The sequence below is a fragment of the Bubalus kerabau genome, chromosome 4, assembly GCF_029407905.1.
Source record: "Bubalus kerabau isolate K-KA32 ecotype Philippines breed swamp buffalo chromosome 4, PCC_UOA_SB_1v2, whole genome shotgun sequence".
Classification (NCBI taxonomy): Eukaryota; Metazoa; Chordata; class Mammalia; order Artiodactyla; family Bovidae; genus Bubalus; species Bubalus kerabau.
This window is the reverse complement of record NC_073627.1, coordinates 137784928-137808258: the sequence shown is the minus strand read 5'-3', so window position 1 is coordinate 137808258 and position 23331 is coordinate 137784928. Positions and strand designations below refer to the sequence as shown.

Here is a 23331-nt window from a genome sequence, read left to right as displayed (position 1 = left end):
TTGGGGGGGGCAGGGAGCTGCACTATGTGCCATGTGGAATCTTAGTTCCCCAACAAGAGATTGAACCCATGCCTCCTGCAGTGGAAGCACAGACTCTCAACCACTGGAACATCAGGAAAGTCCTGATTGATGTGTTTTTATAAATTTTATAAAATTCCAAGGAATTGGAAGCGTCTTCATTTATGAATTTCCAAGGAAATGGAAACTTGGCTCTTACCCATTACAGTGGGTTGCTCCTAGAAGTTAATTTCTGGCCTCAGAGTCTAGATCCCAAGTGTCTCCAGAAACCCAGAGCCAAGGGTCCCTCCCTGGGGCTCCAAAGTGCAGAGAGTTACCTCCATCTTTATCATGTGCCACATTATGTTACAAGTCTGTCTAAGTGCCTATATCCCCCAGCCACGTACTATGAGCTTGTCATGACAGGGACTGCTGTATTCCTCTGTGAGTTCCCAACACTGGTACAGAGGCTGACAATCAACAGGCACTTACTTAAGTCAAGGATGTCCATTCAGATACTGTTTGCAGCACCTCCTATTTGCTAGTCTCTGGTTGGTAATCCCCAAGGAACATAGATGTAATGCCTGCCCTTGTGGGACTTGCAGCCCAGTAGGGAATCAGACAGACATTGAATAGAGAGCCACCAGAATACAGCGTGAAGTGGAGTGCTCAGTGGAGGTGACCTGAGGGGACCCAGCTTAGATGAGGCTTAGAAAGGTTGTGCCATTGAAGTGACATCAGACCTGAGCCCTGAAGGTTGAGCAGGAGTTCACTGCTAAGGAAAAGGAAGAAGAGGGTCCAGGCAGAAGGAATAGCCAAAGGAGAGACATGTGGTCAAGCTGGGGAGGAGCAAGCATAGCTGGGACGCTTTGTGGAGGCTGGTCCCTGTTTGGACCATTTGGGAACTAATTGTACCCTGAACTGCAGTGAGATACTATTACAGGGATTAAGATAGGGGAGTGACATGATTAACCATGCATTAAAAAATCTCATGGGTTGTGTGTGGGGAATATTTTGGAATAAGCAAGCAGGAGGGAGACTAGAAGCTATGTCATTTGTCCAAATGGGAGGTGACAGAGTTAGATAAGTGGCAGAAATGAAAAGCACTGAGATTTGGGGGGAGTGAATAGGACATGATGATGGGTTGCTTGTCTGTGGATAAAAGAGGAGGGGGTGATGCCTCTGGGTTCTGGCAAGAACCAGGAGGATGGAGGTGCTGCTTCCTGAGTTAGGGAGATGCTGTGGAGAAGCAGATTAGGAAAGGTCCTCCTGCTGAAAGCAGAAAGAACAAAAGCAGATGACTCTTTCAAGTTCACTCTGAAGGGGAGGAAAGTGACAGGCCAGAAGGAGGTGTGGGGTCAGGTGAGGGTCGTCATAAAGATGGGAGATTTTATGGGCTCAGATGAGTGCTGAGGGATGGACCCAAACCAGAGGATGATGGTGAAGATCAAGAGAGAGAGGAGGTCACAGAGCAGGGCAAGGCACAGGGTGGGGGTTGAAGCAGCCCAGAGGTCCCAGAAAGAACTAGACTTGGATCCGTCTTTATGGGCTAGACAGAGGAGAGGTGGTTTTGTGAGGTGAGTTGAGTTGAATACTGACAAACTGGGAATTCCCTCTTCCCAGCAGTGGGGAATTCCCCCTTGCCATCCTGGTGCCTGTATGGAAAGCTTCCCACATGTGCATTAGGGGTCCCTGTGGGATGTCTTCTGTCTGCCCCTGCGGCTCCACGCTCCTCCTTGTCCACATGGTTCAGGGCCCTGGAAGGCAGGTTTGGATGTGGCTAGTAGGGAACACTGGGGGAGATTGGAGGTGAGGAGGAGCTGGGTCTTTATTCTCTCTGAGGGCCGCTGTGTCCCTTCACTGAGGGTAACAGCTCTTAACAGGTGACCTCCCCACAAGGCTCTTTTGTTCTCCTGGACCAGATATTAACATCCTCCCCTCATCCCTGGTGGCTCAGATGGTAAAGAATCTGCCTGCAATGCGGGAGACCTGGGTTCGAGCCCTGATGTGGGAAGATCCCTGGAGAAGGCAGCAGCTACCCACTCCAGTATTCTTGCCTGGAGAACTCCATGGACAGAAGAACCTGGTGGGCTACAGTCCACGGGGTTGCAGAGTCAGACATGACTGAGTGACAGACACTTTTCTTTCTTGCGGGCCTGGGGGTGGTATTAGTCCACACAATAGACTATGCATTGCGATTTTGTGATTTCCTCATGCTTTGTTCATATTTTTATTTTTAAAAGTCCTTTCTATAACTCAGATCATCCAGTCTGAGAATGCCATCTCTTTGCTGTAGGGAGTCCGACTACTCTGAGAGTTGCCCCTTTAGGATTCATCAATACACAGGGTGTACAAGTTGAGAAGGGAACTTAAATGCCCTCTAGACCAGCTCCTCTATTTCAGCTTCTCAATATTCAGAGAGGCCGAGTGAGTTGGTCAAGGTCACATCAATTAGTAACAACCTTTGTTCTTGTGGGAGAAGTGACTCCCAAGACAACATTCTCTCCAGGTAGAAGAGGCCTGAGTCATTGAGCTATTGTGGGAGGCAGTTGGGAGCATTCTGAGGATGGGAGAGGCATGTTCTTACTGTCTGGGACTTCCTTTCCCCTTGAAGAAACTTTCTTGTGGAAGCCTTCATAGTGCCTTTTCATTTTCTATTTCCAGGGATAGGACCCATTCACCTCAATGAAATCGAGTGCACGGGGAATGAGAAGTCCATCATAGACTGCAAGTTCAATGCTGAGTCTCAGGGCTGCAATCATGAGGAAGATGCTGCTGTGAGATGTAACATCCCCGCCATGGGCTTCCAGAAAAAGGTGAGGAGCCTGGATGCCCAGAGGGGACTGTGTTATGTTTTGGTCATTGACTCCGCAGAAAGGGTAGACCAGATGGTCTCAGGCTGAAGCTTGCCCACAGGTACTTTGATGGTGAGCTCAGAAAGTTGTTGGGCTCTACTGCTGTCACCTTCAGTGGCTGTCACCTGGCTTTGGTGGAGGTGCCAAACGAAAAGACACATGGATAAGCTCCACTGTCCTCAGAGGTTGGGGATCCTCTGTGTGCCCCGCCGTACTCTGTGGCTGGACATACAGTGTGATTGCAACTCAGTGCTTCCTGCGAAGGATTCAAGGACTGCAGCACCTGTGGTCCCCTTGGCAATGGCCCTTTCCAAAGACCCAGAGGAACCACAGTTGGTCTGTAAAGCACACAGATACAAGCACGATGTAGCCAGTGTTTGGGGCCAAAGACTGTACTTTGGTTTCCAGAGGGAAAGGAAAGGAAACCTTAACAACATTATGTCTGATATACACCCCTCCCTTCCTGAGACGGGGTCTCTAAAAACCTGCATCATGTACCCTCACGTTGATGACTTTTCCTACAGGGATAACTAACAAGATTTTGCTAGGAGGTCTAGCCCATCCTCCAAAAAGGCCTGGTAAATCCTATCTAATGCTTTGTGCTAAACCATGAATTTGGTCACCAGGCTGGCACATTGGAAGAGCTTCTTGAGGGCTTATTTTTTAAAATGAGCAAATGCAGACACGTTGGGGTACAGGATGGCTCTCCAGCCAGGCTCTGACACTGCTTCTTGACCCTGGCATCATCATGTCAAAAGCACTACTGAACTGGTCAGCCACAACAGCTTACTGCCCCATGGGGCTAAAAATGTGAACTCGACAGCTCTCCGCTGAGCCAAGTATTTGCTTGTAAGTGAGCAGGGGCGTGGGCCACAGCCCCACAGCTGTGGGAAAGGCTTGCCATCTCTAATTGCTGAGCAGCATTCCAAGAAAGTCATAATAGAGCTCCAAAAGCTGACGTGCCAAGAGTCCCCGTGCGCTGGGGTACCATTCACTTCAGACAAATTAGACTTGGGTAGAATGGGGTTCTCAACCCAAATGAAAGGCCTAGGCCAAAGAAAATGAGGTTTTCCACAAGGGCTTTATGGTGGGTGGAGCTGAGCCAGGCTGTGTGCCCAGGCATGCCAGTGGGGGCACCACACTCCTAGCACAAAACACCCTCATCCTTTCAGAGGCCCTTCGGGCTCTAGAAGGTGAGCCTTGTGCTCAAGCGTGGGGTGTGGGAAAGCTTTATGCCTGAATCTGGCCATTTCTATCCCCTGGAAGGGCTTTCTTCCTGGTGGTAAAAGATCTGCAGTGGTAAAGAATCCACCTGCCAATGCAGGAGACATAGATTCGATCCCTGGGTAAGAAGATTCCCTGGAGGAAGAAATGGCGACCCACTCCAGTATTCTTGCCTGGAGAATCCCGTGGACAGAGGAGCCTGGTGGGCTGCAGTCCATGGGGTCACAAAGAGTTGGACACGACTGAGCAACTAAGCGTGCACACACAAGTCAGTTCACTATCATTCACTGGCTGATTCCTTAATTAATCTCTTTCAGGTTTCAGTTTCCTCCTTGGAAAATAAGGAGGTGAGAGAGGTGATTCCTAGCTTCCCTTCCAACCCCCAGTTCTTTAAGAAATTGACTTTTCATTGAATGACTAATAAATAAAACTCACAGACATGAAATTGGGAGGTTTCATCCATTCAGCCACAGCCAAGCTGTGTTTCTTTCATTGCTGGGGAGACATGCCAAGGTGGGAAGGCTCTAGGGCTGGCAGGTGGGTTTACCAGGCGAGCTAGTCCACACAGGGTCTCCTGGCAGCCTTGCTGACCGCCAATTCCCTTCTGAACTGTGGACCTGGCCCTGTCTGGATGGCAGGACCACACCCACGGGTGGAATGTGAGTTGGAGAATGCCAGTGCTTGCTTTCCTGTTAACATCTGGGTCCTGTTACCTCGCTTCCTACCTGCCACCTCCAAAAACAGGTGAGGGACTGGTGAACTGCAACCTTATCAAAATACAGGGCGGCCTCGCCATGCCCCACTGGCTGGAGGTAGGTGTTTTGTTTTCTCTATTCATGCTCAGAAAAATTCAGCTTCCTGCATGTCACTCCCTTCTTTCAAACTGCATACTACTGCCACCTAGAACCAAAGGAATAGGAAAAAAGAAATGCCTGGGATTGTTTTAAGAAATTTGGAGAAGGATGGACCTCCCCTGGCATCCTTGAGGGGTAATGAGGTGGAGAGGGTGTGGGCCAGAGGCTCCTGGCTGACCCCGAGACCTCTTGGGGTTCCATGGATACTGGAACTTCGAGCCAGGCCACTTCTGGAATGGGGTGCCCAGGAGGGGAGCCCTGGGAATGGAGAGCTATGTATTGGGCTGAGTTTGAACTTCATGGCCAGCCTCTCTTGCAACCCCCAGTCTCCTCTAGGAAACGAGAAAAGGCCCCCAATACATCTTGAGGTGCCTGGATTCTTCCAGGGGCAATGAAACCCTGCTCCCTGTTACAGAGGTTGCTCCAGGCCTGCTCAGCCTTGGCGGCATGGCCACAGCTTGGAGCTTTAGGAAGTGTCTCAAGAGGAGGCCCAGCTCCCATTGAAGGCCTTATGTTTTCTGTGCCCCAGAGTCAGTGTGCAGCCACGTTCTTCAGCCAGAGCCTCTCAGACTTTTGTTGGCTCTAGAACCTAGGACAGGAACACCTGGCCAAGCAACCTGGGCTGCACAGACAGTGGGGGACAAAGGACAGGAATCCTCCCAAAGAGAGCCCTAGAGACAGGAGCCTTCATACTGAGACTCAATATAGGTGAGTCTCATATAAGACTCAAGTCTTCATTTTGAGACTCAAACTTGGGAGCCTCACTGCCCCCTGGTAGTGGGAAAAAGTTTGGACTCGGAATTCTTCAGGCTCCCCAGTCCTAATTTTTGCAAACTTTAGGGTAATAAAATGAAGTCTGTTTTTTGGGGGGGAATTGCCTAGGAGAGGGGCTGCAGAGGGAGCTAGCTGACCCCAGTGCAATCAATAAGGCAGGGCACAGTCCATTGCGAAATAAAAAATAATAATAAATCCAATTATCTATCAGCACTGCCCACTGGCATTTTGAGTGAAGTGAAAGTTGCTCAGTCATGTCCGACTCTTTGTGACCCCATGGACTGTCCATGGAATTCTCCAGGCCAGAATACTGGAGTGCTCCAGGGGATCTTCTCAACCCAGTGATCAAACCCAGGTATCCTGCATTGCAGGTGGATTCTTTACCACCTAAGCTATCAGGACATTCTGAGCTTCAGTGCTAACCTAGCCCCCATGAGGGGTCCCTGCCCACGGCTTCCGGTGCTCCAGGGTGTACCTCTGTGCAGGCCTGAGGCTCCACCAGCCTTGGTGCTGGAACTCAGAAACCACGAGGAGGGGAAGGGGAGAGGATCTGGACTTCCCAAAGAGAAGGAAGGCTCCAGACTCCCTAAATCAGGATGCAAGCCATTAGAGGGCTCAGCTTGTGGCCTAGAGGTCAGTCCTGCGGTCGCCATCACAGTCCCTGCTCTCATTTGTCCTGGACAGTGTCCTCCAGGCCATAATCAGTCCAGGAGGCCAGAGACAGAGGAGACCAGGCGGGTGGTGAGAAGGGCATATGTGAGGGGTTGGCACACCACTCCTTGCCAAGGCTATAGATGCTTGGAGGCAACCGGAGATGGTTTTCACAAGGCACAAAATTACGAGCTTTAGTGATTCATGGAGAAGGGAATGGCAACCCACTACAGTAGTCTTGCCTGGAGAATTCCATGGACAGAGGAGCCGGGCAGGCATTAGTCCATGAGGTCACAAAGAGTCGGACACAACTGAGTGACTAACACTTTAGTGATTAAAGCTTTCGTATCCTAAGCCTCAGGACCCAGTCTGACTCCAATGGACAATACAGTAAGTCCCCTACATACGAACCAGTTCTATTCCCAGAGTGGGTTTATAAGTTCAGTTTGTTTGTTTTTGTTTGTAAGTCCAACAAAGTTAGCCTGGCTACCCAGGCTAGTGCAATTGGCTATCTATGAGTACTGTAGTGTAATTGGTTTATGATACTTTTTCACACAAATAATACATAAAAAACAAACATAAAAAATAAAGAAAACATTTTTACTCTTGTAGTACAGTACCTTGAAAAGTACAGTAGTACAGTACAACAGCTGGCAGGAACGGCACATTCACATCCTTGAAAATCTGCAACTTGAAAGGGATTTACTTCCTATGTAGGGGACTTACTATAAAGCCCTCAAAACATGGGGCCCAAGGTTCAGGACCCCAGCCTCCCAGCAGGAGGAGTTCTCTATCCTGACTGTAAGGCACAAATTTGGTCCTCCGTTCTGACTCAGCGATTCCTGCTTTGGGACAAAAGCACCCTTGAAGAAGCGGGCTTAGGTGGATGGTTTGGAGGTGGTTTAGTATGGTAATGAAGAGATGCTTACTCCATCTGAGACTCCCCTCATCTGTGAATGGGGATGACATGGTACCACTGCCTCCTAGGGATGCTGTGAGGACCGAATGCCCATAAAGGGCTTACATAGGGCGGGGGACAAGGTAAGCGCTCTGAAAGTTTGCCTGTGAGTTTTCCAGCACTCCTCCTGTCTCGTGCGTGCCTGCTAAGTCAGTTCAGTCCTGTCTGTCTCTTTGCGACCTCATAGCTGTAACCTGCCAGGCTCCTCTGTCAATAGGATTCTCCAGGCAAGAATACTGGAGTGGGTTGCCATTCTCTCCTCCAGGGGATCTTCCCAACCCATGGATCAAACCCACGTCTCCTGAGTCTCCTACATTGCAGGCGGATACTTTACCGCTGAGCCACCTGGGAAACCCGCTCCTGTCACGTAATAAAAGCCAAATAAATACTGGATGAATGAATGGATCTGGGGAATTACACACATTTCACTTCATTTCTGAGGAGGTGCCAACATTACCGGCAGAGTTCATTAAGCACATAAAGGATGAAATACAGGTGTTCATTAGATCTCAGATGAGCAGAGGGGATGGCTTGAAGTTACTTGGAGACATCCCGATGGATTGAAGGTACACCCTCCCCAAGGGCTGCTGGCCTTCCTGTGGATGTTGGAGCTGGCTGGTTTGCCTCTCACTGAGGCTCAGGCCTTTCTAGGACTTTCTCCATGGCTCTGCCTGCTTATTTGTTTTTATATAGATCCAGCTTCCCTGGTGGCTCAGCGATAAAGAATCCACCTGCCAATGCAGAAGATGTGGGTTCAGTCCCTGAGTTGGGAAGATCACTTGGAGAAAGAAACGGCAACCCACTCTGCTTTTCTTGCCTGGAAAACCCCATGGACAAAGGAGCCTAGTGGACTACAGTCCATTGGGTCACAAGAGTGACTAAACAACAACAAAGATATGTTAGTCACAGGTGATGTGCAATCCTTAGCCAGTGTCCAGCACCTGGACTGGGGTTTCCTCCAGCCCAGAGGCACTCAGGAAGTCAAATGTCAGTCTTCCGAGGGCCAGCCCTCTTCCTACCTGCTCTGACCTCTTCTAGGTCCTCTGAAGAAAGGTTGCTTTCGGCTGGGACTCCCACCCTAATAATGATCATTGCTGTGATGATGTCTGAGATTTCTCAGCACTCACTGAGTGCCAGGCCCTGTTTGAGCACTTTACAGGAACCATATATGCCATTTATGCATCGGCTCAGCCCTGGTAGATAGATCTAAGGTCGGGACTGCCCTCGGCTTGTCTGTTTGCCGGCTGACCTCTGTGACCCTCCCAGCCCCCAAGTCAATAAGAATTAAGACCTATGACTTAAGGGTTGTGCTGTTGCTAAGGACTGGCAAACAAACAGCTGAAGATTCCTGGAGTATTAGGTCTTATCTCAAAGGGATGAATTGTTAGAACCATAAAGGGAAGCAGGATAAGGTACTTGGATTAAGGACTACATTTTCAGAGCCCGTCCCCCAAATTCCAGTCCTTAATCCAAATACCTTATCCTGCTTCCCTTTATGGGCTTGGACTCATGTGTGGTCCATGCTTTCATTCTGTAAGCCTGGTGTTGTATTCATCCATTCCAAAAGGAATTGTGGCATGTACTTAACATCTGAGAGGTGCCGTCTTAGTTATCGATCCTCCAGTAAACCAGACCAATACAGCTCTGCTCTTTGGCTCTTATATATCATCAGAGAGACAGCCATTAAATTGTAAAATTATAAATTAGCTTAATTATAATTGTCAAGAATGCTAAGAAGGAGATGTAAGTGGGCACTGACCCCCGTTGGAGAGAAGTGCCACTGGGTATAGAATTGGAAAGATGAGTGGGAACAGCCAAAAGCAAAGGGGCCTCTGTATGTAATAGACTTCAGTGTGAAATGAGACGTACTGTGTAACTTGGTCAGAAGAGTTAGGTTGCCATGGAAACTGAAAGAAGGCCATGTGCCTGGAGGTAAAAGTCACTCTAGCTTCTGCATGGAGAATAGGTCAGTGAAGGCAAGAGGAGAGGCAGTGGGAGGGAGGTGAGGAGGGCTGTTTCAGGCGAGAGGTGAAGGTGCCTGGCAGGAGGGGTAAGGATAGAGCTGGAGGGAAGAGCGTGAGTGGGAGGTACTTGGGAGATAAAATCCATGGAGGAAGATTCTGATGGGATGTAGGGCATCAGTCCCCAACCTTTTTGACACCAGGGACCAGTTTTATGGAAGACAATGTTTTCCACCAACCAGGATGGGTTGTGGGGGGGATGGTTTCTGGGTGATTCAAGTGCATTACCTCTATTGTGCACTTTATTTCATTATTATTACCTTGTGATATATAATGAGGTAATTATACACCTCACCATAATGCAGAATCAGTGGGAGCCCTAAACTTGTTTTCCTGCAACCAGATGGTCCATCTGGGGGTGATGAGAGAGCGATGGGGAGCGAATATAGATGTGAAGCTTCCCTTGCTCTCCCGCTGCTCATCTCCTGCTGTGCAGTCCAGTTCCTAACAGACAGGGGTGGAGGGGGTTGGTTGGGAGCTCCTGATGTAAGGGATAAGAAAGAGGGCGATGCTGACGCTTGCTCCTAGATTTCTGGCTTGTCTAACAGAATAGATTCAGGATCAGCAAACTATCTCTTGCAGTGCAAATCCATCCCTCTGCCTGTATTTGTAAATATGGTTTCTTGGGCACACAGCTGTGCCCCGCTATTTACATATTGTGGTCCCTGCATTCACCCTACACGGTTTGCTGCCCCTGGGGCAGGTGGTAGTGCCTTTCATTGAAATAGAGAATGAGGGGGAGGTAGAGCACAGGTTTAGGTGTAGAGAGAAAAAGAGGACCAGTTAGATTTGGGGTCTCCGAGGTGCCAGGTGGGACTGTCAAGTAAGAGTTCTTCTGGAAAGGACAGCAGAGGGTGTTGTGGGAGGAGATGCAATCAGGAGCTGGAACTGGGGTACAGGAGAGGGTGTAGGGAGGAGAAAATGGTCCCAGAAAGAATCAGGGGATTCTACCATTTTAAGGCTTCTTATTGCCTCTTTCCAAGTATCTGATCTGAGACCCACCCCCCTGGTGGGCTCATGGGCAGCGGAGGCAGATTCTACTGTGAGATCAGTGGGTCTATAGTGGTGTCAGTGGATCTCCCTGGCTGTATTGGCATCTAGAGTCCTAGGATGGCTGCAGTAGGGCAGGGGAGGGGCACCTAATGCAGAAGACCATGCTGGGCATGATGCCCAGCACACAGCAGGTTCTCAGTGATGCCAAACTTCTGTGTCTCAGGCAGGACCCCCTGCCTTGGGGAAATTGAGACTGAAGGCAGTACCATAGTGGGGCATCAACCTGCCTTCCCCTCCCAGTGATCATGCCTTCCTTTCCCTCCACAGCTGCGCCTGAACGGGGGCCGAAACCCCTACGAGGGCCGAGTGGAGGTGCTGGTGGAGAGGAACGGGTCCCTCGTGTGGGGCATGGTGTGTGGCGAGAACTGGGGCATTGTGGAGGCCATGGTCGTCTGCCGGCAGCTAGGCCTGGGGTTTGCCAGCAATGCCTTCCAGGTGAGAAGCCCCCACCCCCACCCCGCCGCCGAGGGCCTTGAATCCTGCATCCAGTCCTATCCTGCCCATCTCTCGTCAGCCCCCATCTTCTGTGACTCCCAGGAGGTAGACAGCCATGGACTTGGAGGAAAAACCTCATCCTGTCCTCCACTGCTCTGCCCCCTGCAGCCCCAAGTCCTTGCATGGGTCACGCACTCTCTGGACTCTGGTTTCGGGTCTCAGCTCTGTGCACTGGGCTTGACCACGCCAGGGGCTCATTCTGGGGTGTCCCGACCTGCCTTTTGCAGGGGGAAGCCACTCAGTCCTATGGCGGGGGGAGCATGTGGAGACCACCCGACCCAACACCCCAGACACCTTAGTTCAGCGGTCCCCAGCCTTTCTGGCATCAGAGACTGGTTTTGTGGAAGACAGCTTTTCCACAGACGGGGTAGGGGCAGGATGGATGCTTCAGGCAGTAATGTGAGGGATAGAGAGCAATGGGGAGAGGCAGATGAAGCTTCGATTACTCACCCATTACTCACCTCCTGCTGAGTGGCCCGGTTCCTAACAGGTCTCGGACCAGTACCAAGTGGGTGGAGACCCCTGTCTTAGCTCGCTCCCTTGCTGGCCCCTCTTCCTACAACATGCTTCCTTGCTGTGTCCACATCCATGCATCCTCTCCTTGGTTGGCTGGCAGTTCCCCAAGCCTTGCTTCAGGACCCTTTCACAGCCACTGCACACTCCTGCCACCAGCTCAGAAGTGACTCAGCCAAGAGCAGCTGGGCTCCACCCCCCATCAGAAAGGAACAGAAGAAAGACAAGCAGTGGTTTGGATTAAAAAATCATTGCCCTCTGGACCCCATCCTGGGATGGAACATTGTCAGAAAGAGGCCAGGGGCAAGAGGAGTGGGAGCCAGGAGGCTGGAGGTCACTTCCCAATTGGACCCCCACCAGCTGGCTACATAATGACCTGCCACCTTTCCCAGCCTGTCTGTGAACATGGAACAAATAGTCCAGGTCCTCAATATCCAGGCTCTATAAACACCTTTCTTAAGCTTCTCCCAGAACAGGAAAATGTCCGGAGCACCCCCATCTCACTTTGCTAACCTGACTTCAGCCCCTGTGCCCTGGGTGGCTGCTTGAGGAAGGGGTTTCTTAGTAGCGACATGGGAGAACTCAGCCAGGCAGCCCTGTGGCAACTCCACAAACCACCCAGAAGGAAGGGGCAGGCCTCTGGTACCCGGGCCCTCTGGAAGCCTGGCTTCGCACAGCCACATCATGTTTCTGCTGATTCTGCTTATGACCAGCCAAGGCACTCGCTGGTTCTCCATGGAGTGTAGAAGAACAGTGCTCATTGCAACAGAGTGGCCGTCTGGCTATTTTTGTTCCCCGTCAGCGCTTTCCTAAGACACCTGATTCTCACAGCGGAGGCTGTGAGATGGGCCTACCCTTGACCTCAGTATACTGATTGCAGGCCTTATCCCTTCCCGAGGTCCCAGTTTTCTCTCTAGAGGATGAGGAGTGCGTAGGTTCTCTAGAAAATCAGAACCAATGAGATGTATGAAGATGGAACTGTTGACAAATGTGACTAGATTTCTTCTCTCCTGCCAATTCTGATCAGTTGGTGGTGTCTCCCTGGAGCACGGTGGTGAGAAGGATTCTGAGAGCACAGTCAGGCTTAGAGGAGAGTGCTGTGATAGATTAGTAATGTCTGCCCAGGGCTCAGGAGGAGGGAGCAGGCAGTATGGCTGCTGTTCCTGATACACAGCATTGAGCACACTCTTAGCTGTGCTTTCCAAAAGGGGAGAGGGGCAGAATCCAAGTGCAGGGGGCGGGCCTCATTTGCGCTGCCACCAACAAACTGTATGACTTGGGTAAGTGACTCTGTCTTGGCCGTCTCTGTATGAAAAATGGGATCAGAAAGACTTGGGTGTTTTGGTGAGGCTGAAATTTGATAGAATGTGGGAAAGTGACAATTCAAGGTGATGTGCTGGCTATTTGTTGTTGTTGGTTCATGCAGGAGACCTGGTACTGGCATGGAAACATCAACGCCAACAAGGTGGTCATGAGTGGTGTGAAGTGCTCGGGAACGGAGCTGTCCCTGGCGCACTGCCGACACGACGGGGAGGATGTGGCCTGCCCCGAGGGAGGCGTGCGGTACGGGGCTGGAGTCGCCTGCTCAGAAAGTGAGAGCTCCTGGGGGTCTAGACAACTGTCCTGCCAGGCTCCAGGAGGGGCACAGAGCCTCACTGGTTATTCCCTGCAAGGCTCTGCCTGGGGTCTCTGCTATGAGCCCAGCAAAATGGAAAGTAGGGATGGATTCTTGTTAAGTGAGAAGAATCAGGGGCAAGAGGAACTACCCCCATAGGCAACCCTGGAATCTTGCCTGATAACAGTGGAGAAGGCTGGAAGGAGGAGTTGGGAGTCTGGAAGCCTTGGGTTCAAAGGCAGGGTCACTGTGGATTATTTAAGTGGCCTTAGGAGAATTAAGTGACTTGGTCTCTGGGGAGCTGGCTTCTGGCTTAGCAGTGAAACACACACTGCTTGGTGGGTCCGCTTCCTTCCTTCTGCCCTGCGGCCCAGATCATTTCCTGGGACTTCCCTGGGGATCCAATGGTTAAGACTCTGCGCTTCCAATGCAGGGGATATAGGTTCAATCCCTGGTCAGGAAACTAAGATCCCACATGCTGTGTGGAATGGTCAAAAAAACAAAAGGACATAGATCATTTTTTGTTGTCACACACACACACAGGGTGATTTAACCTCCTAGTGACTCCCTGGGAATCCTAGAGAGCTTGACAACATGGAAGGGAGCCCCCACCCCCACCTCCATCCCCACCCTGGCCAGAATTCAGAGTGCCCATCTCAGCAGGTTCCCTGCCAAGCTGAAAGGACTGGCTGACAGCCCTGTGGGTGTGTTCTTCTCTGGATCCCACCCTCCTTGCCTTATCAAAGGATTTCCTTGTGTATCTGGGAGGTGGGAGAGGCCCTGAGCCTGGCCAAAGGACTCCAGACCAGACATTGCCTGCCGTTTATAAGCTGATCTTGGCAAAGTTAGTTCGCTGCTATGATCCACAGTCTTTGTTGTTTTCCTAGAGCCTGGAAATTAAATGTGACAATGACACATGCAACCGCTTAAAAAACAGTGATGCGCTGTCGTTTACCATCACGGAGAACTAGGGAGATTAAACTTGAACTCAGCGACTTCTCCCCCTTTTAGACCCATTCAGCATTTCGTAACCCTTGTAAAGCAGGACTCTCAACCCCAGCGTGAGCTTCTTGGGGAGACATTATATATTGTTGCATCCTTTCTGAGAGGAAAGAGTGAGAGTACCACCCTTACCAGACCCCCAGGCAGAGAGATGTGGTCTCCCCATCATCGGGAGTCTTTTCTCAGCTTAATAATTTATTTATATTTTTAATATACCATTTATCAAAAAAGAAACTAAGATAATATAAACCTAAGTAAAATTCAAGGTAGTATAAGATAAAAGCAGATTTATAAAAGAGTAGGGAGACTTCTCTGATGGTCCAGTGACTAAGACTGCATGCTCCCAATGCTAGTATCCTGCGTTTGATCCCTGGTCAGGAAACTAGATCCTACATGCTGCAACTGAAGATTCTGCATGCTGCAACTAAGACCTGGTACAGCCAAATAAGTAAATATTTAAAATTATATATATATATATATATATATATATATAATTTTTAAAAAGTAGGTATTGGCAAAATGAGAGTGGCTCAAACTGGAACTGATAGAGATTAATAAAAGTTTATATATTATAGAGACCTATACATTTACTGGGCTTCCCTGGTGGTGCTAGTGATAAAAAAAACAAAAAAACAAAAAAAACCTGCCTTTCAATGCAGGACAGGTAAAAGATGTGTGTTCGATCCCTGGGCTGGGAAGATCCCATGGACGAGGGCATGGAAATTCACTCCAATATTCTTGCCGGGAGAATCCCACAGACAGAGGAGCCTGGAGGGCTGCAGTCCGTGGGGTCACACAGAATTGGACACAACTGCACACAACTTAGGCTAGCACAGCACATACATTTACTGTCATAGAGTCATATACATTTATTGTTGTCATTATACAGTGAGCTTCCTACCAGCCAAAGGAAAGAGAGAAATGTGGTCTTTAATATAATTCACAGTATGCCTGGGCTTCCCTCATAACTCAGTTGGTAAATCATCTGCCTGCAATGCAGGAGACCCAGGTTCAATTCCTGGGTCAGGAAGATCCCCTGGAGAAGGAAATGGCAACCCACTCCAGTATTCTTGCCTGGAAAATCCCATGGACAGAGGAGCCTGACAGGCTACAGCCCACAGGATTGCAAGAGTCAGACACGACTTAGCAACTAAACCACCACCACCACCATGCATGAGGTAGAAACAAACCCATGAGTCAAGAGAAGCCCACTCTCCTAGATACTGAGATCAAAGGGGAATTTTTCATTATGAGGACCAAGAATTATGAGATCAACAGGGCCCTCACATGCTCACGGCAGACCAAAAATGACCTTCATGGGGCTATTGCTCAAAGAACCCTTCTGCCTGGGCTGAAGGCATCAGTCAGAGTCTGCAGGGGGAGGAAGAGCCACTGGGGCCAGGAACACTGATCTGGCTTCATATTTTATTCATAAAGAGAAAATATATTCTTCTAGCAACCTTTTGCTTGCCTAATGGCTCAGTAAAGAATCTGCCTGGAATGCAGGAGACCCAGGTTTGATCCCTAAGTCGGGAAGATACTCTGGAGAAGGGCATGGCAACCCACTCCAGTATTCTCACCTGGAAAATCCCATGGACAGAGAAGCCTGGTGGGTTACAGGCCATAGGGTCGCACAGAGTGGGGGATGCTTTGGGTATTAGGGAGGTCAAGATCTCATTCCATGGTAGGTGTTGAGAATGGGCTACCAGCCAAGTCAGGCCATGTTACCTTGAGACTCCTGAGAGGGAGGTAGGGCTGGCCTCCTCCCGGAAAGAAGAGAGCCTGATGGAGACACCAGTGACGAGCGCAGAGGGAGGCAAAGGGATTGTCCATTGAGTACTGACTAGTGTACACATCATGAAAAGAGGCCACAACACCCTCATTAAACTGTGCACTCAACACTCAGCCCCAGCAGTTGTGCATCCTGAAAACCTACTGGGCTCCATGCACAGCCAGGGAGGGGACCCAGACTGGGCAGAATTGCTCCAGGCAGTGGTGAACATGAGGGAAGCAAAGCTCATAGAGGACACTCACCTCAGAAATTTGCAAGCATCAGAAAATAAAAGATGGATGGGTCTTAGGTTTGAAGGTTTGTTTGCTTATTTTGAGATTTTTTTTTTTATGTGGATCATTTTTTTTTTAAGCCTTGATTAATTTTGTTACAATATTGCTTTTATGTTTTTTTTGTTTTTGTTTTTGTTTTTGGCTGCAAGGCATGAGGGGTCTTTGGGTCTTTGTTCCTCAACCAAGGATCGAACCCACATCCCCTGCGTCGGAAGGCAAGGTCTTAGCCACTGGACCACCCGGGAAGTCTCTGGGTCTTGTCATAAATGGTTCATATACTACATTCCTGTGAATTGAAGTACACTAGAAATGTTCAGTAGAATCTCACTTTTAAACAGAGACACAGTTAATCCTTTGGCGAAGAAGTTAATCCTTCTAATATAACTGTTTAGTAAACATAGATTGTAACCACTGGTGATTATTTTTTTAAACACCTGCTATGTACATTGTGCTAATTGAATAGGTCAAGCTTGTTTTAAAAGAGGTAACTGGGTGAAAACTCTCACGTGGAGCAACAGTGTAAGGGGAAACTGGTAGAACCGGATACATATCAGAGCCTTGAAAGCATGCAACCTGCCCCCAGCAAGTTACAGAAATATATTCTGAAGAAACGATTAAAGTTACACGCGGAGATTTACTACAGGACGTTTATCACTGCTTTATCTTTAACTGTGGTCCAGTGGTTAAGAATCCGCTTGCCAATGCAGGGGACATGGGTTCAGTCCCTGCTCCAGAAAGATCCCACATGCCACCAGACAACTAAGCCCTCTCGCCTAGAGCCCATTCTCTGCAACTGGAGAAGCCACTTTAGTGAGCAGCCTGAGAACCGCAACTAGAGAATAGACCCGCTGTCCGCAACTAGATAAAGCCCCACACAGCAACAAAGATATAGTGCAGTCAAAAGTTAAGAAGTAATATTAATTAATTAATTTAAAAATAAATAAAGTGTAGGTTAGGGTTATGAATTAAATATTGTAATGGATATTTATTAACAATTGTATATGTCAAGATATGTTTTAAGAGAGGCAGCATTAACAGACTAATACAATATAAATAGTATTGTATGTAGTACAAATCTTCATACAGTATTACACATGGTGGGAAATACATTTGTAATTCCCAGAAGAATCAGACCAAAGCATTAAGAGTGTTCTCTCTATTCGTAGCATGATTTCACTGTTAGAAGTTAGAGGTCTTAGTCACTGTCGTGTCCGACTCCTTGCGATCTCATGGACTATAGCCCGCCAGGCTCCTCTGCCCATGGCATTCTGCAGGCAAAAATAATGCAGTGGGTTGCCATTCCCTTCTCCAGGGGATCTTCACAAGCCAGGGATTGAACCCAGGTCTGCTGCATTACAGGCAGATTCTTTACCATCTGAGCTACCAGAGAAGCCCCGATTCATTGTTATTGTCTGCTTTTTATTATGGAAAATCTCAAGCCACTCTAAAGGAGATTCAGTTCAGCTCAGTGCAGTCGCTCAGTCGTGTCTGACTCTTTGCTACCCCATGGACTGCAGCATGCCAGGCCTCCCTGTCCATCACCAACTCCCAGAGATTACTCAAATTCATATCCATTGAGTTGGTGATGCCATACAACCATCTCATCCTCTCTCGTCCCCTTCTCTTGCCTTCAATCTTTCCCAGCATCAGGGTATTTTCAAATGAGTCAGCTCTTTGCATCAGGTGGCCAAACTATTGGAGTTTCAGCTTCAACATCAGTCCTTCCAATGAACATCCAGGACTGATTTCCTTTAGGATGGACTGGTTGAATCTCCTTGCAGTCCAAGGAACTCTCAAGAGTCTTCTCCAACACCTCAGTTCAAAAGTATCAATTCTTTGGTGCTCAGCTTTCTTTATAGTTCAACTCTTACCTCCATACATGACTACTGGAATAACCATAGCCTTGACTAGACAGACCTTTGTTGTCAAAGTAATGTCTCTGCTTTTTAATATGCTGTCTAGGTTGGTCATAACTTTTCTTCCAAGAAATAAGCACCTTTTTATTTCATGGCTGCAATCACCATCTGCAGTGATTTTGGAGCACAAAAAAAATAAAGTCTGATACTGTTTCCACTGTTTTCCCATCTATTTGCCATGAAGTGATGGGACCAGATGCCATGATCTTCGTTTTCTGAATGTTGAGCTTTAACCCAACTTTTTCACTCTCCTGTTTCACTTTCATCAAGAGGCTCTTTAGTTCTTGTTTCCTTTCTGCCATAAGGGTGGTGTCATCTGCATATCTAACGTTATTGATATTTCTCCCATCAATCTTGATTCCAGCTTGTGCTTCTTCCAGCCCAGCATTTCTCATGATGTACTCTGCATATAAGTTAAATAAGCAAGGTGACAATATACAGCCTTGACGTACTCCTTTTCCTATTTGGAACCAGTCTCTGTCGTTCCATGTCCAGTTCTAACTGTTGCTTCCTGACCTGCACACAGATTTCTCAAGAGGCAGGTCAGGTGGTCTGGTATTCCCATCTCTTGAAGAAGAATTTTCCACAGTTTATTGTGATCCACACAGTCAAAGGCTTTAGCCTAGTCAATAAAGCAGAAATAGATGTTTTTCTGGAACTCTCTTGCTTTTTTTGATGATCCAGCATATGTTGACAATTTGATCTCTGGTTCCTCTGCCTTTTCTAAAACCAGCTTGAACATCTGGAAGTTCATGGTCCACGTATTGTTGAAGCTTGGCTTGGAGAATTTTGAGCATTACTTTACTAGCGTGTGAGATGAGTGCAATTGTGCGGTAGTTTGAGCATTCTTTGGCATTGCCTTTCTTGGAATGAAAACTGACCTTTCCAGTCCTTTGGCCACTGCTGAGTTTTCCAAATTTGCTGGCATATTGAGTGCAGCACTTTCACAACATCATCTTTCAGGATTTGAAATAGCTCAACTGGAATGCCATCACCTCCACTAGCTTTGTTCGTAGTGATGCTTCCTAAGGCCCACTTGACTTCACATTCCAGGATGTCTGGCTCTAGGTGAATGATCACACCATCATGATTATCTGGGTTGTGAAGATCTCTTTTGTACAGTTCTTCTGTGTATTCTTGCAACCTCTTCTTTATACCTTCTGCTTCTGTTAGGTCCATACCATTTCTGTCCTTTATTGAGCCCATCTTTGCATGAAATGTTCCCTTGCTATCTCTAATTTTCTTGAAGAGATCTCTAGTCTTTCCCATTGTATTTCTTTGCACTGATCACTGAAGAAGGCTTTCTTATCTCTCCTTCCTATTCTTTGGAATTCTGCATTGAAATGGGTATATCTTTCCTTTTCTCCTTTGCTTTTTGCTTCCCTTCTTTTCACAGCTATTTGTAAGGCCTCCTCAGACAGCCATTTTGCTTTTTTTGCATTTCTTTTTCCTGGGGATGGTCTTGTTCCCTGTCTCCTCTACAATGTCACAAACCTCCAGCCATAGTTCATCAGGCACTCTGTCTATCAGATCTAGGCCCTTAAATCTATTTCTCACTTCCACTGTATAATCATTAGGGATTTGATTTAGGTCATACCTGAATGGTCTAGTGGTTTTCCCTACTTTCTTCAATTTAAGCCTGAATTTGGCAATAAGCAGTTCATGATCTGAGCCACAGTCAGCTCCTGGTCTTGTTTTTGCTGACTGTATAGAACTTCTCCATCTTTGGCTGCAAAGAATATAATCAGTCTGATTTTGGTGTTGACCATCTGGTGTTGTCCATGTGAAGAGTCTTCTCTTGTGTTGTTGGAAGAGGGTGTTTGCTAGGACTAGTGCGTTCTCTTGGCAGAACTCTATTAGCCTTTGCCCTGCTTCATTCTGTACTCCAAGGCCAAATTTGTCTGTTACTCCAGGATTATTCTAAAGGAGATAGAATAATATTAATATAATGAAGCCTCATGGACCCATTACCCAGATTGAACTACTGACAATATTTTGCAAACATGACAAAGAGTCGCACACCACTGAACCACTAGCATGCACGCACACACTGAGATCTGCAGAGGTGTCCAGCAGGGCTCTCAGAGAAGGGAGAAGGAGTTGGGGGTAGTAATCCCTAACCCGGATAGGGGAGACCACAAGAGCCAGTTCCAGATGCTCGGCAGGCATGCAGGCCAGTCACTGCTCGGGAATCAAAGGAAACCTAGGTGAGAAGGGGCGTGGGGTCTCTGGCCTGTCTGAAGCCTGTGTCTGCCCTGCTCCCAGCCGCCCCTGACCTGGTCCTCAACGCAGAGATCGTGCAGCAAAGCACCTACCTGGAGGACCGGCCCATGTTCATGCTGCAGTGCGCCATGGAGGAGAACTGCCTCTCGGCCTCGGCCGCCCAGACCAACCCCACCACGGGCTACCGGCGGCTCCTACGCTTCTCCTCCCAGATCCACAACAATGGCCAGTCCGACTTCCGACCCAAGAATGGGCGCCATGCCTGGATCTGGCATGACTGCCACAGGTGAGCCATCCCTCCCTGCCCCAGCCTGCCAACCCATGGGACCCAGATGGGACGCAGACTCACAGGGCCACTTAGACACAGCTGAGCGGCACATGGTCCTGGGGGCAGGGCTCCCCCTAGCTGAAGGGCTCCTTTACATTTGCAGACAGCGTTCTCCCCTCCCAGAGGCCCTGGCCCACCTCACCCTCTCCAAGCCTGCTCTCTTTCTTGCCCCTGACACCTCAGAAACAAACTTCATTTTGAGAACCCAGTGCCCCTCCATTGACCTCAGTCAATGGTGTCAGGTGTGTTCTCAGCACATTCGTGCTCTGCAGGGAGCTTGGGGTGCTGCAGGTGTTGGATGCTGAGTTCATGTAGAAATATATTTTATTCTAGTCTAGTCTACTTTATCTTTATTTTTGGCTGTACTGGGTCTGCGTTGTGGTGCCCAGGCTTCTCTAGTTGTGGCATGCAGTCTCTCTACTTGTGGCATGTGGGTTATTTTAAAGACCAGTATGCTCTACATGTTGAACATCTCTAGGAAGATGGTGAGTGTGGAGACACAAGTTCTAGGCCCAGGAGTCATGAGACCTGGTCTCTCAATCCAGCCGTGCCTCTAACCAGCTGTGTGATGTCAGGCCATCTGGGCCACGTCAGCTGGGACCTCCACTGTCCCTTCCCACCCTCAGTCTGTGGCTCTGTTCCCAGTGCTATATAAATTCCTGGATGAGAGCAGAGCACAGCCCCAGAGCCAGTCCAAGCTGGAGCCAACAGAAGCCTTGCCGTTCATCTCCCTGTGCTCCCCAACCTCCTTCCTTTTGTTCCTTTGCTTGATTCCCACCCTAATCCAGAACTCTCTGTCTGTGGTGCTGGCTCTCATTTTGCTGCTCTGACCTGAGCTGGGTGGGTAGAGGGAACAGAGTGAGCAGTTTTGAAAACGAACAGAGGGAGGCCCCTGCCATTCAACATGGCAGCCACCTTCCCACCCCTTCCCCGAGGGACCACAGACTTTGACCCGGTGGGAGTGCAGGGTCGCTGTGCTTAAATTCCCATCCCTACAAAAGTTTTGCATCAGGTCCCCACGAGGGCTGGCAGCATCTGCAGTCAGTGTCAAATCCAGGACCCTTGGGAGATTGACAGTTGCGTAAGAATCTGCATGTTAACAGGTCCCCAAGGGATTGTGTGCCATCAGTCTGAGAGGCCCCAGTCTGGCTGACCTCTAGGTCCTTCCAGCTCTGAAATGTGATGATCACTGTTAGGGACACAAGAACTAGAGTTGGTAGAAAAAGGTACCAGGCAGGGTACCCTCCTTCTGAATCAGGAAGCCGTGGCTCTGCATTCACATGGCTTGTCCAGGATGAAGTTGGAGAATGGGGGTCCTGACTGGGGCCTGCCTGACTCCCAGTATGTGCCCTTCCTGGTACCTCCCCCAGTCTTCAGAAGGGCTTCTCTGGTGGCTCAGACAGTAAAAAAATCAGCCTGTGATGCAGGAGACCTGGGTTCCATTCCTGGGTCGGGAAGATCACCTGGAGACGGGAATGGCAACCTACTCCAGTATTCTTGTCTGGAGAGTCCCATGCACAGAGGAGCCTGGTGGGTTACAATCCATGGGGTCGCAAAGAGTCAGACATGACTGAGCAACTAACCCTTTCCTGTCTTTCCCCTAGTCTTCATCACAAATCTGTTGGGCTGCTTTTTCATGTCATAATTTATGCCTAGTCACATTTGAAACTGTTTAGGGATAGAGTTGTTCACTCCATTTCAAAAGAAAGGACAATTTGAACTTTCCTGGTGGCCCAGTGATGAAGACTTCACCTTCCAATGCAGGGGGTTGCAGGTTCTTAGCTCCTGGTCAGGGAGCTAAGACCCTACATGCCTCATGGCCAGAAAACCAAAACACAAGACAGAAGCATTATTGTAACAGATTTAATAATCTGGTCAAAAATGGTCCGTATTCAAAAAAAAGAAAAGACTGTGATAGAACTCGGGGGTGCTAATATTCCTTTATGTAGTTGACCCTTGAACAACACAGATTTGAAATGCGTGGGTCCCTTTATACATGGATTTTTCTTTTCCAATTAACGTAGTACCTCTACATATTTTCATTTTATAGCTTTTAAATTAACTCAGTGTGGGCAAAAGTTTGTGTTCGATTAGAGATCACACTACATGGAATCAAAAGAATTAGGGCTGCTTGTGTCCAGATTCTATCCAGGCAGTTTCAGTTTCCTGCCCTCGGGTGAGTCATTTCTGAGCTCCTTTGTTTCTGAGGCTGAGATAACAGTTCTTGGAGTTTCAACTGCTCTGAGGTCAGTGCCCCTAACCTCTGCGTTGTTCAAAGGTCAACTGCAATTACTCTTGGTATGTCCTGAAAGTCCTCATTAGCCAAAGAAGTTTGGGTGTTTATATAGAAGCATGGAGGTCTTCTGCAGGGAGGGAGTCAGAGAGTAAAATTAAAGCCCTGACATATGGGTGCCTGATTTCCTTCCGAGAATACATGGCGGAAGCGCTGCCCTTTGGATCTATAAGTAGAAGGTAATTGCGTCTCTGCCCCATATATGGTGCTCCACCCAGACATCACACGGTAGGGCTCTCCCTGTGACATAGGCTTGCTCTCCAAGGAATGGTTTCTTCTCTAAGAATACACATGGTGACCTCATGGAAGTGTTTCTTCTGAGCCGGAGCTCCAAGCCACCCTGACCTCCCTGCCCCAAACCCTGCTTTTCCTGTGGTCTATTTCCTTTCTTTGTTTACAGATGTTGCAATCAATGGTTTGGAAGGAATGAGTGGGAAAGATCATACTGGCTAAGCATATGTCCCTTCAGCCTTGCCCTCCTGGACTGTGGCTGAG

General features: G+C 48.6%; 1 protein-coding gene across 1 annotated transcript in view; it reads left to right on the top strand.

The window, feature by feature from the left end:
• The window catches only part of LOXL2 (lysyl oxidase like 2), a 112409-nt gene that overhangs the window by 75888 nt on the left and 13190 nt on the right, over nucleotides 1-23331 (top strand). The window contains exons 7-10 of the mRNA XM_055578742.1: nucleotides 2662-2813; nucleotides 10655-10822; nucleotides 12822-12987; nucleotides 20258-20501. Coding sequence (XP_055434717.1) covers nucleotides 2662-2813; nucleotides 10655-10822; nucleotides 12822-12987; nucleotides 20258-20501 — 730 coding nt within the window. The remainder of the gene's footprint in view (nucleotides 1-2661; nucleotides 2814-10654; nucleotides 10823-12821; nucleotides 12988-20257; nucleotides 20502-23331) is intronic.